Source organism: Strix uralensis, chromosome 1 (assembly GCF_047716275.1).
Source record: "Strix uralensis isolate ZFMK-TIS-50842 chromosome 1, bStrUra1, whole genome shotgun sequence".
In the NCBI taxonomy this organism is placed as follows: domain Eukaryota; kingdom Metazoa; phylum Chordata; class Aves; order Strigiformes; family Strigidae; genus Strix; species Strix uralensis.
This window is the reverse complement of record NC_133972.1, coordinates 51208617-51228625: the sequence shown is the minus strand read 5'-3', so window position 1 is coordinate 51228625 and position 20009 is coordinate 51208617. Positions and strand designations below refer to the sequence as shown.

At 38.8% G+C, this 20009-nt stretch overlaps 1 protein-coding gene across 1 annotated transcript in view; it reads left to right on the top strand.

Moving 5' to 3' along the window:
* Nucleotides 1-20009, top strand: part of DNAJC1 (DnaJ heat shock protein family (Hsp40) member C1) — a 121668-nt gene that overhangs the window by 91413 nt on the left and 10246 nt on the right. Inside the window, exon 9 of the mRNA XM_074865942.1 lies at nucleotides 14600-14719. Within this exon, the coding sequence (XP_074722043.1) occupies nucleotides 14600-14719 (120 nt within the window). The remainder of the gene's footprint in view (nucleotides 1-14599; nucleotides 14720-20009) is intronic.

Genomic DNA, 20009 nt, shown 5'->3' with positions numbered 1-20009 from the left:
GGAGATCAGGTTTGTCAAGCAGGACCTGCCTTTCATAAACCCACACTGACTGGTCCTGATCATCTGGTTGTCCTGCAGGTGTTGTAAGATGGTACTCAGGATGAGCTGCTCCATCAGCTTCCCGGGCACCAACGTCAAGCTGACAGGCCTGTAATTTCCTGCATCATCCTTCCGACCCTTCTTATAGATGGGCGTCACATTGGCCAATTTCCAATCTGTTGGGACCTCCCCGGTCAGCCAGGACTGCTGGTAAATGATGGAAAGCAGCTTGGCGAGCATCCCAGCCAGCTCCTTCAGCACCCTCAGGTGTATCCCATCCGGTCCCTTAGACTTGTGTGTGTCTATGTGATGCAGTAGGTCACCGACTATCTCCTCCTGGAATGCGGGGGGGTCGTTCTCCCAGTCTCTGCCTTCCGGCTGAGGAGGCTGGATTCCCTCAATACAACTAGTCTTGTTATTAAAGACCGAGGCAAAGAAGGCATTAAGGACCTCAGCCTTTTCCTCATCACTTGTTACCATGTTTCCTCCTGTGTCTGGCAGGGGATGGAGGCTCTCCCTGGTCTTTCTTTTGCTACTGACATACTTATAGAAACATTTCTTGTTGTCCTTGATTGCTGAAGCCAGAGTAATTTCCAGCTGGGCTTTAGACCTCCTGATTTCTGCCCTGCATAGCCTCACAGCATCTTTGTAATCACTGTGAGTCGCTAGCCCCTTCTTCCAAAGGCTGTAAACTTTCCTTTTCTCCCTGAGTTCCAGCCAAAGTTCCCTGTTCAGCCAGGGTGGTCTTCTCTGTTGCCGGCTTCTCTTACAGCACCTGGGGACCGTCTGTTCCTGAGCTATTAAGACTTCCTTCTTAAAGAGTGCCCAGCTTTCCGGGACCCCTATACCCTTCAGGACCATCTCCCAAGGGATCCTTTCAAGCAGGTGCCTAAACAAGACAAAGTCAGCCCTTCGGAAGTCCAGGATGTCAGTTCTGCTTAGCCCTCTCCTGGCCTCTCTAAGAATAGAGAACTCTATTATTTCATGATCGCTGTACCCGAGTCGTTCTCCGACCGCCACATTGTCCACCAGTCCTTCTCTGTTCACAAAGAGGAGATCCAGCAGGGCACCTTCTCTGGTCGGTTCACTCACCAGCTGTGTCAGGAAGTTATCTGCCGCACATTCCAGGAATCTCCGGGACTGGTCCCGCTCTGCTGTGTTGTATTTCCAGCAGATGTCTGGGAAGTTGAAGTCTCCCACAAGAACAAGGGCAAGCGATTGTGAGATTTCTCCTAAATGCCTATAGAGTATTTCACCCACCTCTCTGTCCTGGTTGGGTGGCCTATAGTAGACTCCTACCACAACATCTGCCCTGTTGGCTTTCCCCCTGATTCTAACACAAAGACACTCTACCCTGTCTTCACTACACTTGTACTCAAAGCAATCATAACAGTCCCTAACATACAGCACCACCCATCACCTCTCCTTCCTTGCCTTTCCCTCCTAAAGAGCTTGTAGCCATCAATTGGCACACTCCAGTCATGGGAGACATCCCACCATGTTTCTGTAATAGCCACGACATCATAATTTTCCTGTTTCATCATGGCTTCAAGCTCCTCCTGTTTGTTACCCATGCTGTGTGCATTGGTATACATGCACTTCAGATGGGCTGATGTTTTCCCCGCTTCCCCCTTCAAATCTAGTTTAAAGCTCTGCCAATGAGCCCAGCTAACTCCTGCCCCAAGATCCTCTTCCCCCTCTGGGACAGGTGCATTCCATCTAATGCCAAAAGGTCTGGTGCCCTGTATGCCAACCCATGATTGAAAAATCCAAAGCCCTGACTGTAACACCAGTCTTGGGTCCGCAGGTTCATTTGTTGAGTTCTCTGGTATTCTTCTTCATCCATCCCCCCAACTGAAGGGATGGAGGAGAACACAATTTGTGCCCCTGACCCCTTAATCACTTTCCCCAAGGACCTGAAATCTCTCTTCATTGCTTTAGGACTTCTCCTGGTAATGTCGTCGCTACCTACCTAAAAAACCAGGAGAGGGTAGTAGTCCTTGGGTCTCACTAGACCGGGGAGTTTTGCCTTGAGGTCCTTGACACGGGCCCCAGGGAGGCAGCAGACTTCCCTATGAAGCGGGTCCGGTCTGCATATGGGGCCTTCGGTACCCCTCAGAATGGAGTCACCCACTACAATGACTCTTCTGGGGTTCTTTTTAGAACTGGTTTTAATACCTGATGTAGAATGACCCGTCCTTGGTGGACCTTGGTCTTTCTCCTTGTTTGTCTAATTTTCTTCCTCCTTCTCTTCTTCACTCAAAAGTTCTAGGGCCCCGAATCTACTGTGAAGGGACACCATGGAGGGTGAGGGAGGTCGGGAGAGGATTTTCCTGCCTCCCTGAGCGGGGACCTGTTTCCAGCCTCCCCCATCTCTTAGGTCCCCTCCTTCTGCCTGGTAGCAAGAGGATGAGGGATTACCTACCTCGTTTGGAGCCTCCATTTACTCCTGTTGCTTTAGGGGTGCCAGGGTGTTACTCCACCAATCAATTTCCCTTTCACACTCCCTAATACTTCTTAATCTCTCGACGTCTTCTTTGAGTTCCACCACCAGGCTGAGCAGGTCATCCAGCTGATCACAGCGCACACAGGTGTTGTCACTGGTGCCTTCCGACAGGACTGACAGGCTCAGGCACTCCCTGCAGCCCGGGACCTGGACCGCTGCATGTTAGTGTGGCAGCTCTGTCTGGGTCGCCACATTCTTTCTGGTGGTGGTTTTGACCCGAGTGGAGACCATGGTTCAGTCTACTCGTGGAGGACGATAAGATGAAACTAGCTCAGATAAGATCTAGGCCCCGGAGAGGGACTGCGCCCTGTCCGCGCGAACTGACGCGCCTCACCCTTCTGACGCGCCACGTCCTGTTTGTCCGCCCTGTTCGCTGTGCTCCCTGGGAGCTGCTCTTGTACGTGAGGGGAGTGGGGTGTTGTCACTCCAGTCTCCGCCCACTCTGAGTCACCGCCATCCTGTTAGCAGCAGCTCACTCTTCCCACTCAGGGGGGAGGCAACTTGAGGCTCTTCCTCTTCCCTGGGCTTCTGCCTTCGTGTCTTGCGGTTTTACCGTGGGTTTTTGATGCTTTCAGGAGGGTCCCCTGCTGCTGTCCTCCTCTTCGGAGCCCCTCTCCTCAGCAAGTTCAGGTATTGCAGGGACCTGGGCCTTGATTAGATGCTGAATATAGCTCATTTGGGTGAGGACACAGCAGCTTCATTACCAAGGAGGGTTCTTAGTATCTTTTAATTAGACCATTGCTGGAGAAGTCATCACAGAACAGTCTTTCAATTCCTGTCCCAACCTCATAACTCGATGTCTTCCACACAGCCAGTATCAGCATGACTGGTGGATATACTTAAGAAAGGAGGAAGAGTATAATGTAAGAAAAAATACACTTTTTGTTCTGGGGTTTTTGAAGTTTGATGTGAGTGGGCTAGCAGGAGACAGATGGCAATAAATGATGTGATGAGTACGTACTGAGAGATGTACTAGGAGAACTGTAGCTCCTGAAATGTCATCCCTCATACCATAGGAAGGATGACTTCTAGAAACAAAATTCAGATTTACTAGAAGCGCAACAGCAGATTATAGGAGGCTGTTTCTCCATGTATATGTTGTGACTGCATGGAGGAGTTGTGGGATTTTGGATGCATTTCTACACTGACTTTGATAAATACCTTTTTTTTTTTTTCCCCTCAAGCCATGTAGAATTTTAAGAAATGTAACTTTGAAAAACGTTTTATCTTTGTTAATGCTTTCCTAACCTATAAATTACTTATACCTTCACCCAAATTTAACTGTTTTAATGGGCTTTGAGATTCAGGATACAAGAATGGGTGTAAATGTGAGTGTCTCTCTGAACATCAGGAAATGCTTTTTTACTGTGAGAGTGACAGAGCACTGTCCCAGGTTACCCAGGGAGATCGTGGAGTCTCCCTCCTTGGAGATAGATATTCAAAAGCTGTTTGGTCATGGTCCTCAGCAACTGGCTCAGGGTAGCTCTGCTTGAGCAAAGTGTTGGACCAGATGACTTCCCAAGGTCCCTTCCAACCTCAACCATTCTGTGATCGTGTACTGTTAAGTGGTATGCATTTACTCAATAACTTTAACTCCATTCTCAGAGAATGCAAAGGTAATGTCAGTTTTAACTGACTAAAAGTGTTCTGAGAGAAACATCCATCAAATATAAGTTACGTCTTTTCTGATCAAGGAAAACTGAAATAGAGATGATTCTTCAAAACACCTCTCATTAAAGAAAGACTGGTAGGAAGTTCACTAGTTAATTTAGGCTTCTGATACTATTTGAGGACTGTGTAGGGAGTAATTATTCTCTAACTTTAAATGAGGACATTTACACTGTAATAACTTTGTTGGTGGTGTGTGTCCTTTTCATATATGCTAATTTTATCTGTGTTTTATGGAAATGTCATTTTTATCTATGATCTCCTTGAACCTTTGTGATCATGAAAGAACTTCAGTATTTCGGTGCAGGCAACCAATACATGCTGCCATTTAAAAGAGGTGACAATAACATCTTTAAAATGTAGACATCCGTGGAAGATTCTTCTTTTTTATAAGTTAGTCAAAAAAAGAAAAAATGTGAATAAGTTTTTTAGAAGTGCCTAAACCACTGAGGGAGTAACTTTTGGTTAGAAGTCAGTAACTTTTACCTAAAATTATCATTGGTTAGTTTAGGAAAGCAAATCAATTTGTGTGTTAAACTTAATAGATAACAATTTTTTTACCCAGTAGAAAACAATATTTTATTTCTTACAGAGGTAGACTTGCAGACTACTGTATTGCTAGCAGAGTTTTTCTTTAAGTCTGGTATTTGTGCTGTTGTAACCAACAACAGCAATTGTAGATGCTGGTAATCTTCTACTTCTGTAGTTTTGAGGGGAGATCACCAAATAGTTCTTCCCCAAAACTTCTCCTAAATACAAACCAGGATGTTGTAATTTGTTACTTCTTCATAATTTTTTGGTGGGTTTACTGTGGCTGGCTGCCAGATGCCCACCCAGCCACTCTCTCCCTCTCCTCAGCAGAACTGGAGAAGCAAATGAGATGAAAAAACTTGTAGGTTGCTGGTTGGCATGGAGATCAAGTAATCAGTTACTATCACAGACAAGACAGACTTGACTTGGGGAAAATTAATTTACTGCCATTTAAAGTAGAGTTGGATCGTAAGAAACAAAGACCAAACCTAAACCACCTTCCTTGCAGTCCCCTTGAATTCGAAGGCTCAACTTCACTCCTTTCCTAATTCCTCTACCTTCTCCCTGCTCCCAGTGGCGCAGAGGGAATGGGGTATAGGGGGTTTGGTCAGTCTGTAACAATTCCTCACTGCCGCTCCTCCGTTCTCACGCTTTTCCCTGCTTTAGCGTTGGACCACAGGTTGCAGTCCTTCAGGACAAACCTCCTCCAGTGTGGGTCCTTCAGGGCATATCCACTTGCTCCAGCATGGTCTCCTCTACACGCTGACAGGGAATCTCTGCTCTGGTGCCTGGAGCACCTTCTCCCTGCCCTTCTCTGACCTGGGTGTCTGTAGGGCTGTTTCTCACACTTTCCTTCTCTCCTCACACTGCTGTGCAGCATTTTGCCCTTTCTTTAAATATCTTTCTCCAGAGGTGCCACCAGCTTGGCTGATGGGCTCAGCTGTGTCCTGCAGTGGGTCTCTTGGAGCCGGCTGGAGCTGGCCATGCCCAACACAGGGCAGCCCCTCATCTCCTTCCAGGGAGGCCACCCCTGCTACCAAAATCTTGCCCACAGACGCCTGATAATTCTCACTTTTCCTATCATACTTCTAAAGATTTTTACAATAAAATATGTTTTCATTCTTTTTACCTCTCGTGTTTTTCCAGGTGATGTAGCTTTAACCAGATGATCTTTCATATCAATGACTAGTCATTAACAAGTCATTTCAGAGCAATTTCAGCTCTATTGACAAGAAAATATTTTTATTAAAGTAATTTAGAGATGTTTTTTGAGGTGTTCTTTTTCTGCAAAACTTGAAAATTACTGCTCAGCATTGCTTTTCTCTACAGATTCTTTATGAAGAACTGGAGCACTTTCAAAGAAAGTATTAAAAACTGCTCTGGGCTCTGAATTCTCAAAGTAGGAATAAATAATAAGTAGGAAAGGGGAGGAGAGATCAGCTCTGAATGGCTTTGTGTAATTTGGGGGTTTACATGAAAAAAAGGTGGAAAATAGACATAAAGAAAATCTGTAGAAATTACTCAAGGGTTGGAAATTATATCTTCTGATACTTGGAGAGTGACCTTTTAACTTGGCAGGCACCTTTGTGGGAGGAAATACTTGTTGTTAAAGGGCCACTCAGTCTGGGAGGAAGACACAGAAGGGCCAATGTCTAGAAGTGGAAGCCTGAGATGTTGGAATGAATCTAGTATAATAGCAATCATCTTGTGAGTATATAGCTCATCCAGTGCTTCATTTTTAAGTCACTGTTTGCCACATTTTCTGTCAGATGACTGATGGCTACTGTTTTTCAAGTATCTGCAACTTTCTGAATATAATCATAACTTAAAAAAATTGTCTTACTGCTTCACGTAGCTGGTTCTTAACTTGATTTATATTTACTTCTCATCCTTCTCTCTCGCTTTTTGTCTGTCTGCTAGAACACAAATTTTTCAGTGTTAAGGTATGGCTTATAATAAGTCTAGGAATAGCCTGGCAGCACCATGTAATACTGCCAAAGGTGGCGGTGGGAGAATCTATTACTCACTCAGGCTTCCCGCTAAGGTTAAGTAAGCAATATATATATATATGTAGGTACATATAGATGCACATCTTAAGAATGAGAAAGCTGAATAATAATTCATTTTTGACCTGCATTAGCTGTGAAATGCACTTGTAAATAAAGATTTTAGTTAATATTTCTGAAGAGATGGCAACTGGTTTTGCTTTCCCAAAAATATGGGTGAGCTGTTACATTAACATTATACCGTTACAGACATACTTGTATTTTGGTTTCTAATATACTTAAACTCTGAAAGTAAACTTAGGTTTTATTTTACGTTTTAATGTTTAAAAATTGTCTATTAACATGCAGTTAGGATGGGTTAACAGACTGCTTGAAGTTTTTTTAAAAAATTGTCAAAGTTGTGAATAATCGAGATGGTAGCCAGTGGAAGAATCTCAACTATACCCATTTTACTGGAATTAAGCTATTCATGTCTCAGACTAAAAAGTGAAGATAGCTTTTTTTCCCCCCCAATTAAGCAGCTTCAGAAAGGGAAAGGCTTATGGAAAAGAGCATAACATTTGCAAGTCATGTGCAAATCCAAAATAAGGTAAGCCCAAGAGCAAAAAATTATTACTTTTTTTTCCAAATAAAATAGATGCCAAGGATTTTGTTGGAAGTAGTGGATGATCAAAATGTAAAGCAGTTTCCAGAAGATGCTAGGGCTAAAAGTCCTTTCCACCCGTGTTTACTATAAAGGAGTTTAGGGAGTTTTTGACATCAGGTACTGAAGGCAAGTAGGGGAGGAAGTATTTTAGATTGAAGCATTCATCTGAAGTTGATAAATAAACAATTGCTTGGAACAATGGTCTTCACCATTAGTTGACCTAAAAAGAACTCTAATATTAAATCCATTTAATGCTGCTGTTAATATTATAGCAATTACTTAAATGAGCCTTGAAATGAGAGATGGAATTAGAATACCAATTTTTGAGCTTCGTTGAGGGTTCTGAGAAGTACAGACTGTTTATCATGAATTCCATACTGGGTAATTTTTTGAAATTATTAAATGAATGATAGTAATAGATGCACCAATTTTAAAATAATAGTAAAAAGTCAGTGTGAATTTAAAGAAAAGTTTTGCCTTATTATTAGAGCTTTACAGTATACTTGGATTTTATAAAGCTTTTGACAGGTTCTGTCAGCGAAACTTCTTGTAGAGACAAAGTAATGATAGGGACAAAGATGGAAGATCTTTAGAGTAATGCTTAGTTAAAGAACAGGAAACAGATACAATTTTGTTATTGCAAAATGTCACTAGAGGAGTTTCATGTATATCTGCAAGGCTCTGTTCAGCATTGGAAATGGTCTATAGTGTGGTGAATTGCAAAGGGTGATGGAGAACTATTCAGGGCAGCACTAATTGAAATGTCTGTGAAATCCCCATTCTGAAACAAGCAAGGTCTAGAGAAAGCTCTCCTGAGGAGTCTTATCTTTTCCTACAGACTCTTCTACTGCAGAAAAATTGTCTTCAACTGTGTGTATAGAAATTAAAGAAACCACGCGGCTTGCTGGTAGTGGTGGTGGTTCAGGGTTTTTTTTTTTGCTTTCTCCCTCCTATATGATGCATAGAGCTGTAGAGCAGGGCAGAAATATATTGGACAGACAAATGAAGAGGTAGCAGAGTATGGTAAGAAGTGAGAAATTGAATGTGTGTGGAAAGCCAGCTTATAACGTTGATTAAGAGCAAAAATGGGATGAGGAGAGTGGACAGTTTCATCATTGGTTTTGTAACAGAAATGGATTCAACTTCATGCTTAGGAAATCCCTAATCCGGGTTATGGGCAGCTGTGAGAGAAAGAATCTCTCTGTCCTAAAACATTTGCTGCTGCACATGGTAGAAGACCTGATACTGAGGCAGATGAAACTTAATGCTTCTGTTCTTAGGTTCTCACTCTTCCCTAAGAGCTGTTGTCTACTTATGTTATGTACGTTGTTTAATACTTTAATGCTTTTAATGCTGAAGGCATTCCTGTGTGAGGAATAGTATAAACAAAAATGATTATGGTTAGGTTATTATCTTGACAAGCTTATGATATAAGTGAAGATAATTAGTTTTATCTTCATATTTACATGTAGTTGCTTTGAAAAATTCTAAAATTAATCTGTGATGTTCTTTTAGACCCATGTAATATATTGTTTAAGATTAAATTATTCAAGTTACTGGGACCAGGGGATATGCAACCAAGAGTTCAAAGAAAATTTAAGGATTATATAATTCAATTAACTGATTATTTTCTTGGATGCCTGAGGACTGAAATGACAAATGTGTCAATCTATTTATTTATTAAGTTGTCAGTGGAATTCAGGGACCTTTACAGGCTTGTACATCTGACATCTCTTTAGGGAAGACTATCAAAAACTGAAATAGATTTAGTGAGCACCAGGTAAATATGACCTGCATGGAGTCCTGAACATTGCTTCTATAAATGGAAGTCCTGCCTTAAACCCTCAGGGCTTCATAGAAGGATTAACAAATATGCAGGGAGAAGGTTATCTAATTGATAAAGTCCATTTGATTTTCCAGAAGGGTTTAAGAAGGCTTGTAGGCTTTTAAGGAAAGAAAGCAGTCATGTGATAAGAGGAAGGATGTTTTCCCAGATAAATAATTAGTTAGAAGATACGAGATGGAGGGTAGAAATAAACAGCTCTTTCAGTAGAGCAAGGTTAGCAGTGGAGTTCGGCTGAGCTTCTGCTAGGAACTGTGCTGCTCAGTGTAGTCATGTAGTATAGTGAACATGATAATATAGTAAAAAGATGAGCCTTGAGGTGAGAGAATTTATTAATGATAATATTATTTGGAATAGTGAAGATGAGAACTGACACTGAAGAACTGCAGAGTGATCTCATGAGTTTGCTTGGGCAATAAAATGGCAGAAAAATTTCCTGGTATGTGAATATAGTGATGCAAACGATGACTGGCATAACTTCATGCACATGATGATGAGCTCTGAGCTGGCTGTGACCCTTGAGGAGTGAGATCTTCAGAGTTATCAGTGCTGGCTTCATTCAAAACACCAGCTCAGGATCATTTGAAAAACCAATGCAAAAGTTAAAAACTGTTAAGAAAGTAATAGAGAGCAAAACAGAAGAATCCTTATTCCACTGTATGAAGTTGTGATTAATCCTGCTGTGTGCAGTTTGGTACCTCATTTCAAAGAGGTTGGTTATAATGGAACTGCAGGTTGTTTGGAAAAAGGCATCATGGGCTGTTATGCATAAAACAGCATAAAACATGAGAAACCAGCTGAGTACATTAGGACTCTTCAGCCAGGAAGAAACCATTTACAGGGGAATACTATAGAGGGGTATTTTGAACAAAGTTGTAAGTGACATGGAAGTCAGTAGACGTAGACTATTTGCTGGTTCTTCACTGAAAGCCAAGAGCTAGGTGTCATCAGAGCTAGCAGGAGCCAGGTTCAAAACAGACAAAATAAAGTGGTTCCTTGTATAATGGGTAGCACATGTGTGCAACTCCTCATGAAGATGATGTTGCAAATCCAGAAAGTTTACATAGTTTCAGGGTAGACTGGAAGAAACACTGAAAGACAGATTAATTGAGAGTTACTAAATAGATAAAGTATATCAGCCTAGAGAAATGCCTTGAGCTGAAAATAATTGGAGTCTGGGAAAATATTAGGGGAAGTATAGGTAACCTATATGTTTGCCTTCCTCTTACTCTTGGTATCTGCATAGGGTCCCTGTTTTTTCAGAGCAGAGTGGGACTGGAAAGGATGAATGATAAACATAATCGTTCTTGCTATCATGAAGTATGGAGTAAAGTTTTCTGCAGCTGCATTCCCTGAGCACAGATGATGAACTTACTGGCCTACCTTGACCATTGTTCTGAAACAGTAGAGCTGTCTGGTTTTGTTGGCTCACTTAATAAAAACTGTATTAGTGGAAGTTGGATTTGACTAAGAACTTTGAAGGACCAAAGGGTTATATGAACATATGGCTTTGAATATGAGTTCAGATCATTAATAACCTTTAGCAGATCTTTAGAGCTTCGTAAGAGATCTTTAGAACTGTAGCAGGTCCTTAGTGTTCAGCAACAGCTGGATCAATGCCAGATGTGTATTAGACTTCATAAAACATAACTGACTTCAGACTTCTTACAGGTAAAGCAAGAAATAGTAAGAATATAGAAGAGTACTTTGAGAAAAATAAGACACTATGGGCAAGAAATTAAATCAGGAAAACTTTTACATTCTGTTCTTACAGTTACTGGATAGAAACACCACCTTCTTGTAGGTTAAATGTTTCCTGATTGGCAAAACTGTCTGGGATTTTACTAGGACCCTTGTCTACAAATGTTTGCACAGGTATTTTTAAATAGATGCTGCCTCATGGTTTATTTGCAAGATCATGGACTAGACATGCTTAAATCAGTGAATCACCAATATTAGATGAAGCGTAACACAAAGTCCTAGACAGATTGAAAACATTTGCCAAACTTATATACCACAGTGATTTTAACTGAATCTACAGTGTATTGATGACAGGAAGAAACAGTCTAAAGCTAAAATTTAATCTAAAAAAATCCAATTATCTTACATTGTTAAGTCAATATAAATAACTTTAAAAGTTTCTTTGTAAACTCTCAAATACTAGCCACTTCCCAATTTTATCAATAAAAGGGTATATAGCTTTATACTTATTAATGTTAACAAGTCTAAACAAGTCGGACTGTTTTTTTTAAAGAAATGCTTTGTTGTCTAAAAATTTGCTTTTAATGTAATTGAAAATAGAGTTGCTCATATTTTTAAAAAATCCTAATAGCGTAAGGCTGTCATGCTGAAAGAGGTGGTATGGAATTGCTGAGTGCATGTGCACATGGAAGAGTAATACTAAACAGTAATCCACATTCATATTTCTTTTCTGTAGAAGGTGCATAGTGGTTTGGGTGAACTAATCCTTCAGTATTGCCAGCTATGTATGATAAACCATGTTAAAGGATTATTATTTATGGGAATGCAATGAATTTTTTATATCTACACTTGTAGCTTATTTTCATTTTAAAGACTGTAGACCATAACTCTGTACATTTAATTTTGTATTCAGTATGGGGAGTTAATCCCAGAATGGGGCTTTTTTGATGCAAAATCTGAATGCTTGTGTAGTAACAACAGCTGTCCCCTCACCATGTGGTGTCTTCCATTGCTTTACTGTAGAGATGAATTTTGGCCCAGTGTTTCAGTAATATTGGACACACATGGTTTTAGGTGACAAAGCAGTATGTTTATGCATTCATTTGACTCTCACAGTTACAGTTGGCCACAGATTAGAACAGGGAGAATACATTCACACCATGACCACCCTCATAGCGTCTTGTAGTAGTTGGATCACAGTAGGCGCTGTTGCATCTAAAGACACAATTAACTGTTGCTGAGGAATTGCAAATTCACAAAAGCTCTTCTAAAGCTTTAGTGGTTGAGAGTGGATTTTCTAAAAGCTTTTTCAAAGATTTCCCAAATTTATAAATGTTTTAGATCTTCACATTCTAAAATTATTGTCATCTTGAAATAAGATTAACAAGTTGATATTTTAATGTAGCTAATGAATTCTTGTGCTGTGAATTAGCTATGTAATTAGTTACAGATCTACAGAATGATTGTAGTTTTGTCTGTTATTTAGGAAGATAACCTTGAGTTCTGTAATATTTACAAATGGTTAGTAAAGTTGTGAGCACATAGGAAAATCAAAGCTTACCAAAAAAGTCTGAAAATAAAACTTATCAGGAAGCTTCTGACATGTGTACATCACTGAGAAGATCATCTTGATTTCCATGTGTAATTGCTTAGATATGCTTAGGATATGGTAAGAGAGAATGGCTGTGAATTTAGTTTAAAAATAACAAAACAAAACAAAAACAAAAACCACAACAAAAATCAACACCCCCCCCAAAGTTTTAATACAAGTTAATTAGAAAATTACAGTAAACTGCATATTAAGCCTAATTTTGAGGTATGAAATTTTATTAATTTTTGAACAAAAGCCTTTAAGCCAAAGATCTTAGAATTCATTATTTAAATTAGTGATAAAAATTTTTGTAAGTAGAACATTAAGTACCCCAAATATTCCCTTCTAAAAATCTCTGGGAAATATTTTCGTATAAAATATATATACGTGGAGTATAATATAATAAATAAATGGAGCATATTAACTTGTTTAATAGAATACAAGTAATAAGGTTATTGTGTAATGTGGAGATTTTCTATGTACTTATAATTTCTTCTGTAAACCAGAGTGTAATTGTATGATGATGCATGTAATGTATGTGCAAGGTCTCTCACCTACACACACATTATTTAAACGTCTCGCATTTGAATCATCATAGATAATTCATTTTATACTTATTTGTATTAAAAACTATCCGAATATGAATGTCTGAGGCTTTCAGCATTGAATAAAGGACTACATGGATCCAAACTAGGACGATTGATGAAATCCTTGCTACTATTGGCTATTATTTACTGTCTTTTAAGTGGCAGGTTGTATTTATGCCAATTTATCTGCTTCAGGGAACACTCTTGATAGCAGAACAAAGTGAATAAAAGTAGTTTGCTTTGCAAATGAATGCAAATGGTGGAGCCTTTCGGGAAGCCCTTTAACAGGAGCAATGCACTTTGATTATGAGTGAAGCTGCCATTTGGACATGGTGAAAAGAGCACGCTTGAACCATTGATTGGGGGAGACAGTAAAAAGTCAGGAAGGGCCCCGTTAAGCTTGCAGTGCGGCAGGCGGATGTCAGTGTGGTTAGAGCACAGTGGGAGAATGACAGGCAGGATTAGTGTCAGGGAGAAGCTTTGCTGTAGTTGTGGAGATGGTCCCTGGGGTCACTCACCTCTGACTGTTGTTCTGTGCTGATGGCTCTGTAATGCAAACCGCTTGATATGTGCCTGTTCATTATCGGAAATGGTGATTAGAAGAGGTATGTCATAAAGAATTCCTTAAAAATAAATAAAATGGCAAACTACCAATGGTAACAAAGATGTGGCTCTGCAGTCGTTGCCAAAGATGCTGCAAATGTCAAAGATGGTTACTGCGTCTTGCCTTCTGAGGCAAGCACAATTTCATGCCTTAAACTGCTATAATTGTGTGTTCCTTGCTTTGTTCACTTCTGTTTGGCCGTTATGAAGACAGTTATTTTTAACAGATTGTCTTATGTAGTTAGAGCAAACTATTTTTATATCTTTTGGTTATTGGGTGGTAGAAGCATCCGCTTTGGTTTTATTAGTATTTAATAGTATTAATGGAATATTAGAATCAACAGATTTCATTCCTGAATCATCCCAGAATGCTAAAGCATAGGATGATTACAGTGAGAAAAAGCTAAAATGACTGTTCTGTTTCATTTGGAGGCTTCTTTTATAATGTAAAAATGAGGATATTTTCTTTGCTGAAAAATCTGACAGGTACAATTAAATAAATGTGTAAAATTTTACATCTTAAACTGTGATATAATCTTTAATAAAAGTATTGTTGCATTTTACCTTTACTGCATTTTATAGTGTTACGTGTATTGCATAAATGTTGATAGAAATTAAATGTGTTGGCATGTACAATATACAAAATGCATTTTTGGAGTGTTAAGGATTTTTAATATCTCACTGTTGGCCTGTTGTTTTAATGTGTTTTTGGCAACTGCACAGGGAGGTGGTACCCAGATCCTTGAAACTATTACTTTTTTTTTTTTTTTTTTTACACGATTTGATGAATTCGTTTGAAGGGGTTTTTTTCAGTATATTACCTCACAAAAATATGTCCAATATCCCAGTGTAATGAATGTTTTACAAATGTTTTACAGGCACCTGAATGGGCAGAGGAGGACCTCAGCCAGCTGACAAGAAGTATGGTTAAGTTCCCAGGGGGGACTCCAGGTCGATGGGAAAAGATTGCTCACGAATTGGGTCGATCAGTGGCAGATGTGAGTTCACTCAGATTTGCATTGTATAGAGAGTGACAAACCAGAACAAGACAGACAGTGTAGAAGGCAGACGTATATGGGGTCCGACATTGTCTTTTGAGAGAGGCTACAATCCTTTTAGGACCTGGAAGTGAACCATTAACTAACTATGCAAGAAGCAGATGTCAGCCAGTCTCTCCCTCCACAATTAACAGCTGTAACTGATCAGCTGGATGTGGGATTCTGGTGCTTACAGACCTGAGCTACTGTAACCCAACAACAGAAAAACAATGCACTTTGGGTTTTGTAGCAATCTCCTTTCACTGCAAGCAAATGTTTGTGTGACTTGGTTAAAGATTACATTTCTGTTTCAAGCCAGTCCTTAAAAAATGTAGATGAGCTAATGATGTTTAGACAGGTGCTTTCCATTAATTAAACAGAATCTTTGCAAACTTTAGAGTGAGTTATACATATGATACTATTTCAGTCCCTTTTTCTGGATTATACCATGGTTAATAATGATATTGTGTAAAATGATTAATATCCTTGTTAATTCATATTTTATAGTATTGTACCAGCTATCAAAGAAAGCTTGTACGTGTGGATTTTAAGTGTTATGATCTTAAAACCCTTAGGGGCTAGGCTGTAAAAGACTTTTCCTTTTCAAGCAATAGATCACTAGAACATGATGTAGTGTCTGCTGAGGACCATTTGAAAGCCCTTTCAGCTGACCCTATTTTATAGGCTCTGGAGGGGTTAATGAGAATAATGTTTAAATCTGTTGATGTACATTTTGAGATTAGATGTTCTTTATTTATTGTATTTCAGGAATTATCTTAAATAATGGGAAACAAAGGCTCCAGCTAGAGTGAAACATAACCCATGATAGCCTTCTGGGCAATTTGTGTGCTACTTAAGTGTTTTGGTTTTTTTCCCTGTTGATATAATCACAAAAAGATATCTTTGGAAGTTATTTTTAAAGATTTAATGCATCTACACAATTATGTTACTCACATATACTAGAAAACAAGCCATTTGCATTCTTATCATTTTAGAACAAAACATTATTAACAAAATATTATTTGCGTATAAGCGGATGTAAGCAAGAAGTTACTAACCTGTTATGCAAATGAAATTAAGTCTTTTTTTGTTTATTCTGTTTAATGTTGTTTATCATACTCCTTGAAGTATTTACACTACTCAAGTGGAGTGACTTTATTAAAAAGTTGCTACATTTTACTAAACAGCTATTAACAGCAAAAATATTTCACATGGCTTGGTAGTATGCAGTGTGCATGGGAAAGATCTTTTGAGATTGCTTTGGAAAAACTAATTTGCTTGATACTGATAATACAGACATGCGGAATGGTTTCACATACACCCATCCCAAATCTAACACTGCCTTAAGATTGCCTTTTGCATCCGTTTTCTGCTTTACTCCTTTATGCAGGTGTAAAAACATTCTTTATTAAGAATCCTTTGCATAATGTATTTGGCTACCATACTTACACACACCCAGTACTGGAAAGAAAAAACAAAACTCACTTCTTCCATTAGGTGAGAAGTCCTGAGCAACGTGCTCTTCTTTTCAGTGAATTGGTAAGAGATCTGAAAGAAAGGTGTATGTTCTAAGAGCTGTTATTTTCTTGTATGGAAAAAAGGAATTTTCAGGGATTTTTATGTGTGGAGAGAGGTCTGAGTGTAATCCTTTTTCTTTCCAGTGACCTCCATCTATATGATTAATGTAAGTGTTCTCTACACAAGTTTTTACTTCTCTACAAATTTCTGACTGATGATAATGCTAGGTCAGCGCTCTTGATGCAGAATACTTTAATACTAGAGTTTCTGCTACTTTGATGATCACGTTGCACAGAGTTGCAGCGATTAGGTTTTAAGAGGAAACACACAAACAAAAGCTTCCTGGAAACATCTCTGGATCTCAAACTGTTATTGCATCAGTATCAGAAATGTTGAAACTGGGAACTACCTCAGATATATCTATTCAGCTATTGGACAAGAAGTACAGCCTATCCCTTATATTTGTGGAAGGTGACAGAATACAGCAAGGATTCTTATTTTGCTTGGACATAACCATAGTTGAATAAGAAACGTTATGCTAAAGCTGCAGGAAAATCTTCTGGTTTTGTTAGGTTTTGTGTGCAGAAAAAGAGGTGTTTACATGTGTGGGCAGCATTTGCTCCCCAAACAACTGTTCCCTGTTTCCACTGGCCGAGGTGCAAGGAGATAAGTTTTGGTGTATGAGGTGCTGTTTTAAAATAGCTTGTGTAGCAGAGTCTGGGAATCCCTTGCTTACAGGTAATTTAACATTAGTCAAGCCAGAGAGAGTATGAAGTGTGTATTATCTGGCAGATGCACTAGATCTTAAAAAAGAAAACCTTTCAAGGCCAAATTTGAATTTGTTTTTTGACATTTTCTGTGACACAGGAAATACTTTTTAAAAACTTGCTTTCTGCTTGTTTCTTCTCCTGTAAAGTATCAAGAGCAGTAAGGCTTGGTTTTCCTTTCACAGTTAGAAAACTATAGTAGAAAGGGTTGACAAGGTACAGTGTGCTTGTTTCCATGTGCTTTTAAGCATTCAAACCCTTCTTAATAGTAGATTAGCTAAATAGGTGTTAATAATAACAGTACAAAGTAATCCAGTGCAAAATGATCTCTCCATTGTTGCTTCTGTCTCAAAGCTTTCTTCCTCAGCAAAAAAGTTTGGAAATACATTTCAGTACTTTTTAAAGAATAAGCTGAAAGCATTCATATATACCAGAAGATGATCAGTGAAATTCACTCCCTCTAACCACCCCAAAGACATTCCATTTTAAATTGTCTTAGACTCCTTCCTTTTTTAAAAAAAGTAAATTCCTACATCAAAATATATTTGTTTCCACTGGCAATTTTTAAACAGGATGAAATGACTTGAGGAGAGTGTACTTGGCTTTTGTGAACTTTTCGGCTTCATGGTGTTGTTTTTAACTTAGTTTTGTGGGTTTATTTGTTTTGGAGGTTTTTTAATAGATTTCTGAATTTTCCTCTTGACATTGAGTTTTGGAACAGTATGAAGAAAAGTTTCTAATACTTGGAGCTTTAATACTGCTTCTTCATACAAAGAAGGCCCAAAAAGTTTGTCTGACTCCTTTCCAGAGAGATTTGTTCAGCTTGGAAAATTCTTCCTTGCTTTTGCTAGAACATGACTTTGATACCCCAGAATCTGGTGAGCACATGTAAATCTTACAAAGCTAAGAGGAACTGAAAGTATATTGGAAGATCAGTAGAATTCAAAAAGGTCAGGACAAATTAGAAAAATAAGATGCAAAAAATACGGTGAAGTTAAACAGACAATATATGCAAGGACACGCAGCAAGATGGTGATCAGGTTCACAAATAAAAGATGCCAAACAACTGTCTAGGGGTAGCTCTTAAAGGAACATGGGGATCAGTGGAGATAATGAGCGAGGTACAAGTCAACAAATAGCGAGTTGTTGTGAAAAATGCAAGGATCTTACTGAGAATGTACAAACAGGAAGATGGTAAACCTGCATCTACATCCTTAGTTTGTGTCTGTTCTTCAGTATTGACTCAAGCATGTGATTCAGTATAAAGAGTCCAGATGAGAATAAAGAAAATAATAGTCTCCTAAAGTGTGACTACAAGGAAAGATTGTGAAGGAATTCTTGTCGTTAAACTGAAAGAAAATATGAACTGAAGATGTAATATTCAACTATATAAAAAGAAAACTGTAAAGAGGAAGGGGCTTGTGCACTGTATTAGTTTTATAGGGCAAGAGGTAATTAGATTTTATCACAGGCTGTGAGGTTAGACATTGAGGGGCAAAGAATTACAATGGACATGATAAAGCAATGGAATAAGCTGTTGTGGAAGCTCCATATTTTCAGGCCTTTAAGAACAGGTCACACAAACATCTGAAAGAAACAACATCACTGTAGTGATTCTGCCTGAGGTTAGATCCTTCTCTTCATATGGTCTATGATTAGACTAGCAAGTGCGAGCTATCTAGGAGGAAAGGGGGAGGAAACAAAACCTTCCCTACAATTGGAAGCATGTGTGAACTCATTTTAAAAAATGTAAAATTAAAGCCAGATAGTCACCATAGTTGGTTTAGTAATCACTGCGTATATCTTAGCTTGACTGTTCTTAAATTCAGTAATTCCTAACAAAGTGTTCTTTCAGATTTTTTTTTTTTCTTTTCTACTACTACTCACATTGGGGGGTTGTGGACAGTTAAGTTTGTTAATTGTTATTTCCCAACATACTGCACAAACAAGGATTACTGTGAGGCCCATTATATGGACATGTCTACGAGATTCCCCATGCAAACAGGTACGTACACATGATGTGATGCAGACCACTGGGAAAGTGCTAGCCAGAACCCAACAATAAACAGCCATGTCGATGCTGTAATGCCCCTGAGTTCAGTCAGCTCCACTGTTTCTATTTATGCTGCCTGATGCCATACCAGCATGAATATCTTTGCTGGTATTTATATATTTATAAATTTTTATATATTTATGCTGGTATCACATCAGGCAGCATAAATATCTTTGCAATCATTCCTGTGTTTTTCAGCTCAGAGCTAGGTTAAGCTTGCAACTGTGGTGCAGACATACTGTAAGAAGGCTTATTACTTTAACTTATGTTAAATATAGGATATGTTTGTCTTGTCTCTCTGCAGGAAGACATCTTTTAACAGCCAATGAATAATCAACCCAAAATAGATGAGGTTAAATTGTGCTGGTTTTATCAGTATGCTTAATTATTTAAATTGCTAATTGTCATTTAAATATGTGTATATTGAGAATTTAGCTATCTTTTCCCATAAAGATGATTTTCAACTGGCTTAGTATAGTGAAATCTTACTGCTTTCACAACTGAAAGCTTCTACATCTTTTAAAGTAATTTTTACTGCAATTGGCTGGTGTTATAAATTAGACTTTCAAGTATTTTGATTATGAAAGGGAAATGGAGTTCAGTTAACTCTAATCAGGATTCCTGTCTGCTGACCTGGTTACCTGTACCATTGCTCTGTCATCCTCTAAACATCTGTTCTTTGACCCATTTTCCTTGCTGAATTTGTTGCTCCAGGCTTAGTTCTCATTCCTGTCCTCCAATACTTAAGGAAATAATTGACCTTTTAAAACGAAATAAAAAGTTATGTTTGAATTTCCTAAGCACTGTGAACATACTATAACATAGTATAAATAATGAATGGAATGGAGTTTCAAGACTATTTCTGCAAAAAGTATGTTGTTTGATTTGACAAATGCTAAGCTTTATGAAGATT